A 15,131-nucleotide genomic window follows, 5' to 3' on the forward strand; every position below is an offset into this window, starting at 1 on the left:
TATCTGACTCTTGATCTCAGCTTAGGTCACTATCTCCCTTGGTTTGGGAGACCAAGCCCTATGCCAGGCTCTGTGCTGACAGCATGGAGGCTGCTTGGGGTTCTATCTCTCCCTCTCTCTCTACCTTCCCTCTAAAATAAATAAATTTTATTTATTTAAATAAATGAAAACTTAAAAAAAATAGATCTGGAAAAAATATTCAAAAAAAAAGAAAGTGAATTTTAAAATACATATGCTTTATTTACTAAAAAGTTTCATTTTTATAGTCAAGTAGAAAAGAAAATGAGAAAGGCAAAGAAGTTATATATAAAGAAATTACGCATAAGGAAACTATAGGAGTGGCCTCTAGGCCCTACTCTGGACCAGCTAAAGCTCAAGAGGACTTCAGGTTATAACGTATCGGGTAAGGCCTCCCCCCCGGACCTCTGAGAGCCTCCGGCAGTGTCGTAAGATGTTCAATATCACATGAAACCGCTTGTCAGCTTTCAAAGCTGTGAACTCCTTTATGTCCGCTTCCACTATAAAATAATGACCTGAAAAATAAAGATATTCATGCTAATTTTCACGAGGACAACTTTCAAGATGAGTCTTTAATGAGGTTCAATGTGAATATGAATAACAATCATTTTTACTATCATTAGGCAAGTGGAGTGAGAAGCGGTATTCTTGCTAAAATAATCATTATTCAACTGCAGTTGCACAACGTTTACAGTAGCATTTTAGAAATGTAGCTATCTGTTGGTATCTTCTGAACAGTAGTTCACTTTTCAAGAGGGAATATAGTGTAGTGGTTGAGAGAATGAAACCCCCCACAGCTCTGTCCCTTAACTGGCTGACCTTGGGCAAGTATCTTCAGTTCTCTTTGCCTAATCTGCAAAATGGGTATAAGGGTACATACCTTGTTAAGACGGAAGGACGAAAGCTCTCAGTACACCATCTGGCACATGGTAAGTGCTACGTAAGCATGACCAACTCTTCTCATTTCTATTCTAATTCTGAAGACACTGGGTATAGTTTCATAACAGACTCTAAAGCCGTGCTCCTCAGCCTCAGAACTACAGGCACTTCTTTGCTGTGAAAGCTGTTGTACACTGCACTTTAATAGCACCTGTAGTCTCTAGATGCCAGTAGCACTCCCAACCCTGGTTGTAACCACCAAAAATACCTCCAGAGATGCCAAAAATGTTCCTAAGTGGGAAAACGGCTCCTGGCTGAGAACTACCTCTTTAGACTCAGAATTTTCTAGAATAAGTTGTTTTTCATGAGTTAGTTACACTCCAAACAGTTGACATGCACACACAGGTATGCTATCATATTTACCTTTGGTATCCTTTGTTTCTTCATCAATAAATCTGTGATATAGATTTCTGGCCACGGAATTCATAGACTTCTTTGGCTGATGCAGGATCTTATATTTACTAACTACTGCCTTATTGATTTCTTTAATTACATCATTAATTTGACAATAGGTTAAGCGGGATTTCATGTACCTGCAAATAAGTATATGATTAATTTTTTAAAAAATCATTATGCAAAATCATTTTCTCTGAAAACATTAATGCTGATTTTATACAGTAGCAGTGATTAGAACTCTTTATACCAAAAAAAGTACATCAACTTCCAAATAAACCACACATCTCTCAATAGTTAAAAAATTAAAGAGACACCACAACATACCAGTTGCTTATCTTCCCTACTCATGTCTAGATACATTAATCTCCATTCTCTACCTACAGAACCAATATTACAATTTAAAATAAGATCTCAAATACTGATTCAAATGAACTGGTTAATTGCAAGCCAGAGGTTTATTTAAACATTTTTAAATGTTTGTGAGCAAGGGAAAGAAAAATTTCAATATTAACAAAATATATAACTCACACCACTCTAGTTTTCTGCAAACTTACCTGCTCTGAGAAAGAAAGAAAAGGGGAGGAGGAGGAGGAAGATGGGCAACAAAGGCCACTACAGAGATGGGAATTCTGATTACGACAGAGAGCCGAATGCGCAGGAGAAGGTCTGGGAGTCGAAAGGCGGAGAGGAGCCAGGGCATAGCTCTGGGGTTCCACCCCATTGAGCACTGGTCTTTCTCTAAATCCACTCTTCCATTTCCCTCTTCCCCTTGCCGTGCTCCCTGTCACCTACAGTCTTAGAATATAAAAACAGGAGACCTGATTTCTCCATACGCACCAAAAACTAAAACCCAATGACCTGCCTCAATTTTTCCCTTCAAAAAACTGTGGATTCATTATGTGAAATGCTGCCCTTCTCTTCTCTCCAATGGGGCAGATTTCTTTCTTTTTTTTAATGTTCATTTATTTTTGAGAGCAAGAGACAGAGTGCAGGTGGGGCAAGGGCAAAGAGAGAAGGAGACACAGAATCCAAAGCAGGCTCCAGGCTCTGAGCGGTCAGCACAGAGCCCGACACAGGGCTCGAACCCACAAACCACGAGATCATGACCTGAACCAAAGTTAGACCCTTAACCAACTGAGCCACCCAGGTGCCCCCAAGGGGGCAGATTTCTAACCAAACATATGTAATATAAAATAATATATGAATATGTTTAAAGGAAAATGTTCATATTGATTAAAACACATTTTCATTATTCTCTTTTCTAAATTCATTTTTGCCGTTGTTGTTTCTAACCACGATTCCCACAAACTATTGATCCCACAAATTATTCCCTCTCCCCAAAGAAATTCCTTTAAATCCTCTGAACTATCACCTTAATTTCCTCAATATTTATCCCCCTCCTCTGCCCATGTTCTCCACTTTTACTTCATCCTCAGAATTAGCTTTTTAACGATAAATAAATAAAAGCCTCATGCTTGGAATACATTCTTCCTTACCCCAATCGTCCAAGTTCTCTCATTCAATAAATATCCGCTCCCGTGAAAAATGAATACTCTGTGGCTAAAATGAACAAGTCAGGAGACAACAGATGCTGGCGAGAATGTGGAGAAACGGGCCCCCTCCTACACTGTTGGTGGGAATGTAAACTGGTGCAGCCCCTCTGGAAAACAGTGTGGAGGTTCCTCAAAAAATTAACAATAGAACTCCCCTATAACCCAGCAATAGCCCTGCTAGGAATTTACCCAAAGGACACAGGAGTGCAGACGCATGGGAGCACATGTACCCCAATGTTCACAGCAGCACTCTCAACAATAGCCAAATCATGGAAAGGGCCTAAATGTCCATCAACTGACAAATGGACCAAGAAGATGTGGTTTATATATACAGTGGGATACTACATGGCATGAGAAAGAATGGAATCTGGCCATTTGTAGCAATGTGGATGTAGCAGGGTGTTATGTTAAGTGAAATAAGAAGGACTGATACCATACGATTTCACTCATATGTGGAACAGGAGAAACTTAACAAACAGAGGACCATGGGGGAGGGGAAGGGGAAAAATAGTTAAGGAGAGGGAGGGAGGCAAACCATGAGAGACTCTTAAATACTGAGAACAAACTGAGAGTTGATGGGGGTGGGGGAGAGGGGAAAATGGGTGATAGGCATGAAGGAGGGCACTTGGGATGAGCACTGGGTGTTATATGGAAACTAACTTAACAATAAACTATAAAAGAAAAAAAACACAAAATAAAAATAAAAATGAATACTCTGCGGCACCTGGATGGCTCAGTCAGTTGAGCGTCTGACTATGGCTTAGGTCATGATCTCAAAATTTGTGAGTTCGAGCCCCACATTGGGCTCTGTGTTGACAGCATAGAGTCTGCTTGGATCTTCTGTTTCCTTCTCTCTCTGTCCCTCCCTTGCTCTCTCTCTCTCAAAAATAAACATTAAAAAAAAAAAAATACTACGACTATTCTGATTTCCTTCCTTCATCTCTTCATGGAAGCAATTTTTAAAAACCCGTCTACCCCACTGTTCTCACAGACATTTGGTTTTCCATTTAGCTCAGCTAATGAGCAACAAAAATAACAACAAACTAAAAAATGAATAGCACCAAACAGAATTATCATGAAAATAAAGCGATCATAAAGAGAAATGACTGACAAAAAAATAGAAATTGAAGAGAACGGTCAGTCTCATTTTGATGACATATAATACAACTATTAACACCCAAGTTTACAAGAATAGGTAACAATGGCAAAATGCTCATGATAAAAAAGAAAGTAAACTGTATTTCCTGTATAAGTACATTGTTGTCATAATGATCAGGAGCAACCTATTACATACGTGAAATTAAATAAATATCCGGGTGGCAGAATTACAATGGAGTTATTTTCCTAACACGTATTATTTATATAATAGAAATGCAACAATATCAAGCCAAGACATTAAGCAAAGCCCTGGAGTTACAAGAGTTTAAAAACCTGAGTTAGCATGACGGGCTCTCCATTACTGTCTTCTGTAAAGAGCAAAGAAGACCTCCCACCAGGGACATTATCTGGTCTCACTTGCCCCTGTATTCTTCTCAGTGACCCATGGCCCAGAACGAGTGTGGGGCATAAGGTAAAAAACAAAAGGAAAGCAAACACAACACTTGCCGTTCTAATTCTCAAACCCATACAACACACCTTCCTTAAAAGTACAGCAAAACTGAGGCTACTTCTAAAATGGAACTGAATAGAGGGGCCTTGGTGGCTCAGCCGGTTAGGCATCCAACTTCGGCTCAGGTCATGATCTCATAGTTTCTGAGTTCGAGTCCCGCCTCAGGCTCTGTGCTGACAGCTTGGAGCCTGGAGCCTGCTTCCAATTCTGGGTCTCCCTCTCTCTCTGCTCTTCCCCCGCTCATGCTCTATCTCTCTCTCCTTCAAAAATAAATAATTAAAATGTAACTGGATAAATCTCTATCACAAAATGGTCCTGGAACTCAACAGACTGACCCATCGCTAGGTCTCGCTATGAAAAGAGATCTGACAACTAAATAAAAAACATGATTTTAAGCATCTTCAAAAGACTTCCTGCATTTTCATAGCACAATGTTAAGACTATTTTAGAAAATATCAATATTTGAACACAGCAGACTATGAATATAATCAAGCTTTATGATTTAAACAATCATGTATGTTGACCAAGAGTTGAATGTTAACATTTATCTTAAATACTTACGCTGGAATGCCATTAAACTCATCGGAAGTTATAAATGGCATTTCTTTAATACTTCTTTGTTCTTTTGGGGGCTTCTTTGTGGGTGCAGGTTCCTCAACTTTGACTGGTTCTTCAGGGTCAACATCTGACGCATTAACACTAAGGAACAGAGATGCACAGATGTACAAGTGATTATCAGAATTCTGCAGAATACCAGCAAGTTTTCCCAACTGAAAATACTCAATAACAAATACAAGATTCATCTTGTGATAATTTTATAGTCATTTTTTGCTGCCCCTACTTCTATGTTCATGAAGATCTGAATAGTGAAGAGACCACTGAAAAATTAAGTTCCCAAATCTTCAGTAATAGAATTATATTTACATACCCAAAACATGGTGCATGCAGTACATATGCCAGCCATCTTCACCAGTTATTCCTCTGGCTCCTCAAAGTCAGTATGTGCAAAGCTGAACTTAACCTCTCAACAGATTCTCTTCCTGACTCCTTGTTTCTAGATGTAGAAGCATCAATCATCTCCTTCTATTTTTCTAATTTATCCCATTGGTTGCTGGTATCAGTCCCTGCCTGTTGCAGACTCATTTTATTTGCAAGCCATGAGCATGGAACTCTTGGATTCAGTCCTGCCCAATTTTTGGAGTCAGTGAGAAGCCCAATATAGCTCCTACCCCACTAGCGAAGAATCTAGAAACAGGCTGTAGCTTCTGGGTTATTTAGCTGCCAGGGAAGGAACAGAACCTTGTTTCCAGGAGCAAATGAAGCCATACTGGCTCGACAGCTCCAGAAAAGAAATGGGATACAGGAAAGAGTAGATCGAACCCAGGAGCCAGTGAAGGGAACCCCAAAAAAGACAGGGAAGTGAGGTCCCAAGATGACAGCAGGGCACCAGACACAGGGCAACCAGGCCTTACTGAGGTGGTATGACTGAGGATGGCCATGTTGGCGGCTGTCAAGGTGAAGCCTCCCAATGCTGTGCTCCCATCAACTTCAGTTAACATGAGACTTCACAGTGAGCCTGGCTGATTCTTCTCTGTACTTGTCTGTCTTCACCAGGTGCTAAGGAAGCTCGTGATTTCTCCTTCATGCCCTGCTGGGAGTATCAGCTGAAAAGAACCATTTCTACCTACGGAAAGGTTCTGCTTTGACCTTGGCTAAAAACTGAAACTAAGCCACAGTGAAGTCGGAAGAAGAAACCTCCTCCTATTCTCCGGGCCATATTCCTGCTGGATACCACCATCCAGCCCACACTACAATCCTGGCGAGTCTCCTATGATGGTCTCTAGTCCTAGCATCCATTCGTGACCTTGCCCATGACTTTCTTCTTGTAGGGAAATCACAGGGAACCCTGACCATGCCAGGCACTCTGCTGAGCATGAGAACTCCAGCCATCAGCAGAAATGTGCCTCTTACCCTATACAGCGAGGCTCGTGCCTTCCTTTAAGTTTTTCTTTTCAAAGTTAAACAGTATGTTGTTTATGGAAACACACCCGTAGGAGTGATTATCATAAATGCCAGGATGACTACCTCTCTGACAGAGGAAGGGTCTGCAGGGGAAGAAGGGTTGTAAGGCACCAGGAATATCCTATTTCTTAATCTGACTGGTACATACACTGATGTTTGTTTATTACTCTAATTTGCACAAATAATGCTTTAGTCATTTTTCTGTGTGTATGTACATATATATATTTCAAAAGTTAAAAAATTTTAAGTTATCCACGGCATGGTTTTTATATACTTGGAACCCTGGAAGAAGAACCCAGAAGCCTAAAGAGGTGGGGGTGGTGGATCCCCCTGCAAAGGCAAAAAACACAGGAGCTCTCAAATCACACAGACCAGCGATGATGGGAGATGGCCTGGAGAGCCAGGCGATGAGAGTGGAAGAGAGGGCAGGGACAGACAAAATCCTGCAGAGACAGCAGCCTGGCTGAGGGCTGCAGAGAGCAAGACAGGCTGGAGGCACGGAGTTCCTCCGGCCCGGTGATGGGTGGGAGGCAGCAGGCATGACGGGTGGTTAACAAGGAACCAGTCTGAACCAGTCGGTTGAGTCTCAGACACACAGAGTTGAAAAGAATAGCTCATTTATCAAGCTCCCAGCAAGCAATTAAAACAGCAGAACCAGAGGTGACGTCAAGGCTGGAGCTGGACATCTGAGAGCATTAACAGTGGCGTAAGGTAAGTGTGAGCACCATTTAGCTTTAGGAGACATGCGTAATTTGAAGTAGGGCAAGCCAGCCAGACGCGGGATGACAAGGAAGCACTGTGGCAGAGCAGAAAAGAATTCCAGAAACAGACAGACAGCGAGATAATATCTGAAAAGAATCAGGGCTGAAAGGGGGATTTCTTGATGAGTTTCCTAAGTGTGGTAGTGATAGCAGCCCAGAGACCGGCGCAGGGGCTCTGTGGAAAAGGGGGGGAGGGGAGGGCACAAGCACATACTGGCGGGGACCACACTGGGGACACAGGCTGGAGGGGGAAAGCAAAGCCGAGTGTTTGGTTCCTTTGGCTGTTTTTAAGATGGGACATTTATTAATCTTATTTTTACTCTAAACCAGTGGTTCTCAAGGGTCAGGGCAGAGACTGTCCCCCAGAGGACATATGGCAATGTCTGCAGACATTTCTCGTTGTCACAATGGGGCGGCGACGATGAGGACGCCACTGACATGTAGTTGGTAGGTAGAGATCAGGGGTGCTACTAAACATCACTGTCCTCAAAATAATTATCTAAATCAAGAAGGCAACAGAGCCAAGGTTGACAAACTCTGCTCTAAGGGAAAGAAATGAGAAAAAGTAGGGAAAGAGGGGTGACATCGTCCAGAGGCAGCAGGGTAAGACTGGGGTAGACAAAGAGAAACACTATTTCTACTGTAAGTGACAACACTAACACTAACATAATCACTAACAAACTCACAAGTACATGAAAACACAAAAAAGAGCCGAGGTGTTTAAAAGTTTTATACACGCAGATAGCAAGAATAATTACAAACACTTACAAGTTCTGGCTTACTGTTACTTGAGGCAAATGGGGAGGAATGTTTTCTTTGAGATGTTCCACATCTTTATAATCCTCTTCGAGAGATTCACAGAGTTCCTAGAATTTAAAAAAGGGTCCCCAATGAGCGGCTATCCTGCCTGAGTGTGTTTTAAGACATTATAAAGAGCACAAAAGACTCAACCACAATCACAATGACTGGGAGTATTAAGAACGCAGAAGAGGGGCGCCTGGGTGGCTTAGTCGGTTAAGCGTCCGACTTTCGCTTAGGTCATGATCTCGCGGTTGGTGGGTTCGAGCCCCACGTCGGGCTCTGTGCTGACTGCCGGCTCAGAGCCTGGAGCCTGTTTCGGAGTCTGTATCTCCCTCTCTCTCTGACCTTCCCCTGTTCACACTGTCTCTCTCTCTCTCTCCTAGAAATAAATAAAAAATATTAAAAAAAAAAAAAAAAAGAACGCAGAAGAGGTAGAAGGGCACCGGCCACAACCGTATTTTTTTCACTGCGGCAATACATTTTTTAAGAAGACTCTGGTCTCTAGATCTGTTTTTGGATAGCAACATAATATCTTTCTCTACTGGATTTTTTTTTCCAGAGAATAACTGCTATAATCACATTACAACAGCTAGGGTTGACATTTAACTTCAATCTTGGCAAGCAACTAAAAAATGCATGAAGGATTTATGTTTGTCATTCCAGTAAATTGCTTTTGTTGACTTAACAAGCACTCCCCAGTGTGAGCTGTGTAGCACCATCAGGGTGACAATGCACGCCTGGAACGTACATGCAAGAAGCTACGTGGAACGACTTCCACAGCTGGCCTACACAATTCTCTAGCTTCATGGAAATTTCCACTGGGTCATGATCACATGGTTTTGTTCTGTGTCATCTTTATTTTACCTTTCACTAGAACTTGAGGCTATGAACTCATGCAAATGTAGTAAGAAAACTACTCTGTGCCTTTGGAGACCTGTCATCTGATCCTCAATCATAATATGAACAAAAATTCTATGCAGACTTCACTTCTAAACTTAACATTCCCTAGGCACACACTTAACTCTGGGTACTTCTAGGCAGATTAGAACTGAAACCAATATTGCCTTCTGTTTTGAATTTGCAGGACACCTTTCTTTCAAAGAGCCAAATGATGCTCACAGCCACTAATTTCATTTCAACTAATAGTATAGGTATATTCATGCCCATTCTTATGAAAAATCTTCACAGATCTTAAGGATTATGAGGCTGAAAGGGTCCGTAGAGGCCACCTTGTTCACTCCCACTGAACACCTCAATGGCTCTCAAAGCTTGAGGCAACGATGGACAGACTGAGTATTTTCCCAGAAGTACACTAGCACTTTACTAGCTTCATCAATTAGAAAGCTCATTTCGGGGGCGCCTGGGTGGCTTAGTCGGTTAAGCGTCCAACTTTCGCTTAGGTCATGATCTCGCGGTTTGTGGGTTCAAGCCCCACGTCGGGCTCTGTGCTGACTGCCAGCTCAGAGCCTGGAGCCTGTTTCAGAGTCTGTGACTCCCTCTCTCTCTGATTCTCCCCTGCTCACGCTGTCTCTCTCTCTCTCTCTCTCCTAGAAATAAATAAAAAACATGAAAAAATTTTAAAAAAAAATTTAAAAAAAAAAAAGAAAGCTCATTTGAAACAAAATGGTGTGTGAATACGGCTCAAGCTTTTTTTTGAGAATCCTTATATTTTATAGAACAGAAAACTGCAGAATGGAAGGAACCTAAGAAATAGTTAAGTATGACTAATTAATTTCCACATGAGGCCCCCAAGACCCCAAAAGGTAAGACGGCTTTCTCAGGGTGGCAGAGGGTGCTCTGGGCACCCAGAGTGAGAATCCGCATGTCCTCACCCCAGGCCAGGTACTCCTTCCACACCATTCTACCAGATCGTTTGTTTCAATTAAACCTACCAAGAATTATTTGGGAAATCTTCCTTTTTAGTAAAGTTCAATTTCATTGGCTACCAGTGCAAAGAAAGAAACGCCTGTGGATCTCCGGAGTCCTTTATATGAATATAATGCAGATGGCACTCTCTACCATTAATAATAATTTACAAAGCTAAGAACCTTTTAGAGTAGCCTTCAGAATTCCCTGGGGATTAGGGAATTTATTGCCCTTTTGTTTCTTTACTGAAAAAACATTACCTTGAGTGAATGGTTGGTTTGTTCTTGATACTGAATTTCCAATTCCAATTTATTTAGAAGTTCATTTACTACAATGATCTCATCTCCTATTTTATCTAATGTAGTCTTCAAGGTAGGTTCCTGACCTATTAATAAACAAATATAAAATGGCAAATAAAACATAGAAAACAATGAACATAACTGTACTCTTTAACTCAATTGTACCCAATTAAACTCTTGGATCAGAGCTTTACTTTAGATACAGATGGTTAGGGGAAGAGAAAGGACTTGTTTCAGCCCTAGGACCTGTCTCCATGGATAATCTTAAGACCTTTCTAAGCAATTGGTGTTTCTTATTGAGACAGAGAGAGACAAAGAGTGTGAGCAGGGGAGGGACAGAGAGGGAGACAGAATCTGAAGTAGGCTCCAGGCTCTGAGCTGTCAGCACAGAGCTGGAGATGGGGCTCAAACTCACGAACCGCGAGATCATGACCTGAGCCAAAGTTGGACACTTAACCGACTGAATGATTCAGGTGCCCCATCATTTCTAAGTAACTGGAAGAGAAGGAAGGGAGAGGTAAAGTGTCCCCTGAGTCTTTTGTTTCTGGCAAATTCCTCCACTATAATAAAAGGCCTAGAAATGCTAGATAAAAGAGACACCATTTTACATGAATAGCTGAGCTTTCATGAGAATAAGGTAAATCCCCAAGGGCTTCAACATGAAGACAGATGCACAGACTAGGCAGTGTGAGTGAGTTAATATCGCAGCAGCCCTGATTGGGGGTGCAGAGGAACCTGGTAAGAGGAGGTTGCCAGTCAAGGCTTTGGGACTTCAAAGCACAGGATGTTAGAAGTCAGAATCCCAAATGAGGCTTCTTCATGGGATATATCTTCAGTGAAAGTATAAACCTCAGAATTCTAATCACTGACCAGGGAGAGAAGCTTATGATATAGACTGGCCCTCAGGGGTATGTGGAAGTTGGAGGTGAGTTTCTCTTCAGAATTTGTAATAGTGGCTTGGGATTCACTTGGGTTTAAAATTCATATTTACACTATCCACACTATTCACTAAGCAGAAAAAGTAATATATTAAGTCACAGGCCAGTAATCAGTCTGGGGTATTTGAAAGGAACAAACACCAGACATCTGTAAAGTAGCATGCTCTCATATTCCTAACCCCACCTCCTGGCACCTTTCTCTAGCTCTGTAGAGTTGAGGATGGGAAAGCCAGAGTCTCCTCCTCCCTAGAAATAAAAGCAATCCAAAAAAAATTTTTTAATAGATCAAAAGCACAAAAGAAAAACTATTCTCATAATCAAATCTTTCCATTTTATTTCTAGTGACCAATGAAATACACATAAACCAAAGTATAATTAGAGAGGCAGGAAAAAAATAAACAAAAGTATAATTTGACCCTATCTGTAGATTATGGAAGCAGAAGAGTGAAATAGCCAGAAGGTCCAAAGCCTAAAGTTAGAGACACCAGTACCTACCTCCTCAAGATTACTATGAAGATAAGTGAAAAAGTACATGTAAGATGAGTTTGAACACTGTACCTGGAACCTAGCAAAACATTCAGTAAATGCTAACTCCTACTGATCATCATAGTGACAAGCAACATATAATTCTATTTATAGAGCAATGTTAATAGAATTTGACAGGTTTGTAACAACTAAAAGAAATTAAGAAGTAAATCAGAGTACTGATGTCTCTATCAAGATTAATTTCAGGGGGTTAAATAACTAGTTCCGATACACTGGTATCTCCACTAACGTTTAGTTACCTAAATTTTAGGGCCTTGTCTACTGATTTGTAGAAATATAATCAACAAGCGAATACACTACTTTTGATAGTAGTAATCTAGTATATTACAGCAGCCAAAAACTGAGTGGCAAACAAATTACTGGGTTCTATTAAATAAGCCATGGAACCAGTCAAATTATCCTTCCCACATGCACATGATGTGACCCAATGTGTACTAATCTAATAGGTCACATTGCTTCAGCCAGGACTCATGTGTTGGTGGGGTCTTTTGAACTCAAGGTTTAATAGTTTCACAGATCTCCAAATTGTATATGTTTATTCCACAGTAATCATTCCCCTAGAAAGAGATTCTACACAAGGCTAGTTATTAAAATTCTAGACATCCTGGCACACCTGGTTGGCTCAGTCGGTTAAGCATCTGACTTTGGCTCAGGTGGTGATCTCACAGTTCATGAGTTCGAGCCCTGTGTAGGGCTCTGACAGCTCAGAACTTGGAGCCTGCTGGGGCACCTGGGTGGCTTAGTCGGTTAAGCGTCCGACTTTCGCTTGGGTCATGATCTCGCGGTTCATGGGTTCGAGCCCCGCGTCGGGCTGTGTGCTGACTGCCGGCTCAGAGCCTGGAGCCTATTTCAGAGTCTGTATCTCCCTCTCTCTCTGACCCTCCCCTGCTCACGCTGTCTCTCTCTCTCTCTCTCTCTCTCAAAAAGTTTTAAAAAAAAATAATAAAAAATAAATAAAATTCTAGACATCCTTTTTAGGTTTTTCAATAAAAGTGTCACAGAAGTAGAAAGAATATTAGCCTGGGGATGAAGGTACAAAACTGTAGTTCCAACCAGCTACCCATGAGCTAGGGGACCAGGCAAGTCACTTGACTTCTGAGAGTCATGTGTGAAATGAGGGAACTGGAGATGAACCCATACTCCCTACACCTTTAACTTTCTACAGAGTATGTGAGTGCCATAAACTGTATAATAAATAATGCTCCTTTCTTAGGGGTTCTCAAAAAGAGAACCTCAGTTAAGTGACCAACTCTTGATTTTGGCTCAGGTTATGATCTCATGGTCCTAAGACTTAGCCCTGAGTCAGGCTCCGCGCTGATTTGGAGCCTGCTTAAGATTCTCTCTCTCTCTCTCTGATCTGGAGCCTGCTTAAGATTTTCTCTCTCAATCTCCCTCAAAAAAGAAACAAACAAAGCAAAACAAAACACACACACACAAACCAAACAAGCAGTTTAAATTATCAATCCATAGTACAAACTACGGATTTGTTTGTACAACGGAAAAGTTCACCACGATGGTCCCAGCAGATAGAATTCTGCCAACACTGAACACCTTCCCAGAGTGGACTGGGGAGCTCATGATTTTTGTAAACAACATGGTCCCAGACTTGACAAAGATCACCTATTTCTTTGCACTGTCCCTGCCACGTCTTCTTTCAGCACTTCAAAACATTCTGGAAGATGCTTGCAACCTCCAAGCTTCCTGACCTTAAAAACCTGGACATTTTCAATCATTTCCTAGTCATACATACTGATAAGCTTTCTCTGAAGCAGGTCGTGAGATGGGTTATGGGCTATTTCTACCTCTATGGGTCTCTTCCACTTCTATTTTTCTCCCTTACCTTTCAGTATCTCTGTTTAGCTTTAGAACCACATATGCCCCATGACCTTCAAATCTTACTATTGTGCCTTGTGTATCTCAAAAAAACATAAACAATTAAGTCTAATTAATATGCAGTTCATGGTTCAATATAATTGGCATTTTGGTACTCTGCAATATTCAAAATATTAATGCTGGAGTGCTTCACAAAACCACTACTCAAAAAACCGCTTACCTTTCACTTAACCAGGTAGGTATAAAATATTGAAAATGGAACATTAAAATGCATTGTGTCTGTATAACGTCAGCGGAATCTGTTCTACTTACCACAGTTTCTTAAAGACAGCATTCTTTTAATATTGCCAATCTTTTCGTTAATATGAGAGCATAACTGTTCCAGGTCTGAGGAGGCCATCCTTTAAGCCTCTGAAGAAACAAATAAACAACACATTTACCAAAAAAATAGGCCAAATTTCTGTTCACTTCCAAAATCCAATAATGGCAAATACCCAAGAACTCACACCTCCTTGAAAAGAAAGTACAAAAACTCAATTTCTTTTAATTTTCCAAAATTCAGTTTCTAACCAAAGTCCAGTACCTCTCTCTGAGCCTTCTGTAATCAGCGCACCCCAAACCAAGGTACAGGGAATTTAGGGGGACAAATGTCCTATTTATAAAGACAACGTTGATCTTTTCTTTAAACATGCAAAGTACACATGCATTTTAAGAAAAAAACGCAGCTGAGTGCACAGAAACAGGTCCAAGTAAGCATTTCTTCCATGCTGCGGGGGGTCCGGCGCTTTACGGTTTGGAGTCGATAAAGAGGCAGAGGGAAGGGAAGGAAGGGAGTCAGTTAATCATTCACTCCCGAGGGTAGGACAGAGGCTCGAAAGCATCCACTCCAGCTACCCGAGCGGTGGAAGGACAAGGCCGGCTCCCCGGCTCCGCCCGGCTGCCCCGCTCCCGCACTCCGACCGCCCCCCTCCGCCCCAGCAATACCTTCCGCCTGCTCCCAAGGCCGCGGCCCCCGACACTAACCTCGCTCGGGTCCGGGAGCAAAGCACCACTCGCTGCGGAATTAAGAGCCGCGGAGCCCCGAGTCTCTGCCGGAAGCCCAAGATCGCGAGACGCGACTCTGGGAGCGAAATTCAAAGTGCCCGCCTGGATTCGGCGCCGCGCAGGCGCACCTCGGCGCTCCCGGAACGCCTGTTTAGCAACAGTTCGAGTTCCGGCGCCTTCCGGGGCCGCCGCTGGGCGGGGCAAGGGCGGGGCTGACCTGAGCTGGGCGGGGCTGACCGGGGGGCGGGGCTGACCGGGGGGCGGGGGTGGGCGGGGGTGGGCGGGGCTGACAGGGGCGGGGCTGACCGGGGCGGGGCGGGGCTGACCGGGGCGGGGCTGACCGGGGCGGGGCGGGGCTGGGTGGGCTTTGAAGCGCCAGGCTGCCCGGGTCCGTGTTCCTCCTGGTGCAGGCGACTCGGAATGATCCCAGGCAGTCACGTCACCTTGTTTTGGCCGCCGCCCAGCCAGGGGCCGCGGGCTCTAACAGTGATGAGTCTCCAAGTTGG

The 15,131-nt window shown here is 42.6% G+C and overlaps 1 protein-coding gene across 2 annotated transcripts; it reads right to left on the reverse strand.

Annotated features, from left to right (window-relative positions):
- Positions 1 to 262: 262 nt before the first annotated feature.
- Positions 263 to 14,700, reverse strand: SKA1 (spindle and kinetochore associated complex subunit 1). Of its 2 annotated transcripts, none has more exons than XM_039228810.1 (7): positions 14,566 to 14,700; positions 13,894 to 13,992; positions 10,226 to 10,350; positions 8,067 to 8,164; positions 5,077 to 5,214; positions 1,321 to 1,490; positions 263 to 533 (listed from the first exon to the last, which is right to left on the reverse strand). In XM_039228810.1, exons 2-7 carry the CDS (start codon positions 13,979 to 13,981, stop codon positions 385 to 387), a joined length of 768 nt encoding a protein of 255 aa, XP_039084741.1. In that variant the 5' UTR covers positions 13,982 to 13,992; positions 14,566 to 14,700; the 3' UTR covers positions 263 to 384. The 2 variants fall into 2 exon arrangements, with proteins under 2 accessions (XP_039084741.1, XP_039084742.1); XM_039228811.1 differs by having other exon boundaries at positions 14,605 to 14,697.
- Between the last annotated feature and the right edge of the window lie 431 nt (positions 14,701 to 15,131).

This window comes from Hyaena hyaena, unplaced genomic scaffold (assembly GCF_003009895.1).
Source record: "Hyaena hyaena isolate Hyena2069 unplaced genomic scaffold, ASM300989v1 scaffold_33, whole genome shotgun sequence".
Lineage (NCBI taxonomy): Eukaryota > Metazoa > Chordata > Mammalia > Carnivora > Hyaenidae > Hyaena > Hyaena hyaena.

Coding starts and splice junctions, on each gene's coding strand:
- SKA1 (XM_039228810.1), bottom strand. CDS start 13,981: ATGGCCTCCTCAGACCTGGAACAGTTATGCTCTCATATTAACGAAAAG. Junction 10,351..13,893: donor GCTGTCTTTAAGAAACTGTG/GTAAGTAGAACA, acceptor GTTTATTAATAG/GTCAGGAACCTACCTTGAAG. Junction 1,491..5,076: donor GAGTTTAATGGCATTCCAGC/GTAAGTATTTAA, acceptor ACTTATTTGCAG/GTACATGAAATCCCGCTTAA.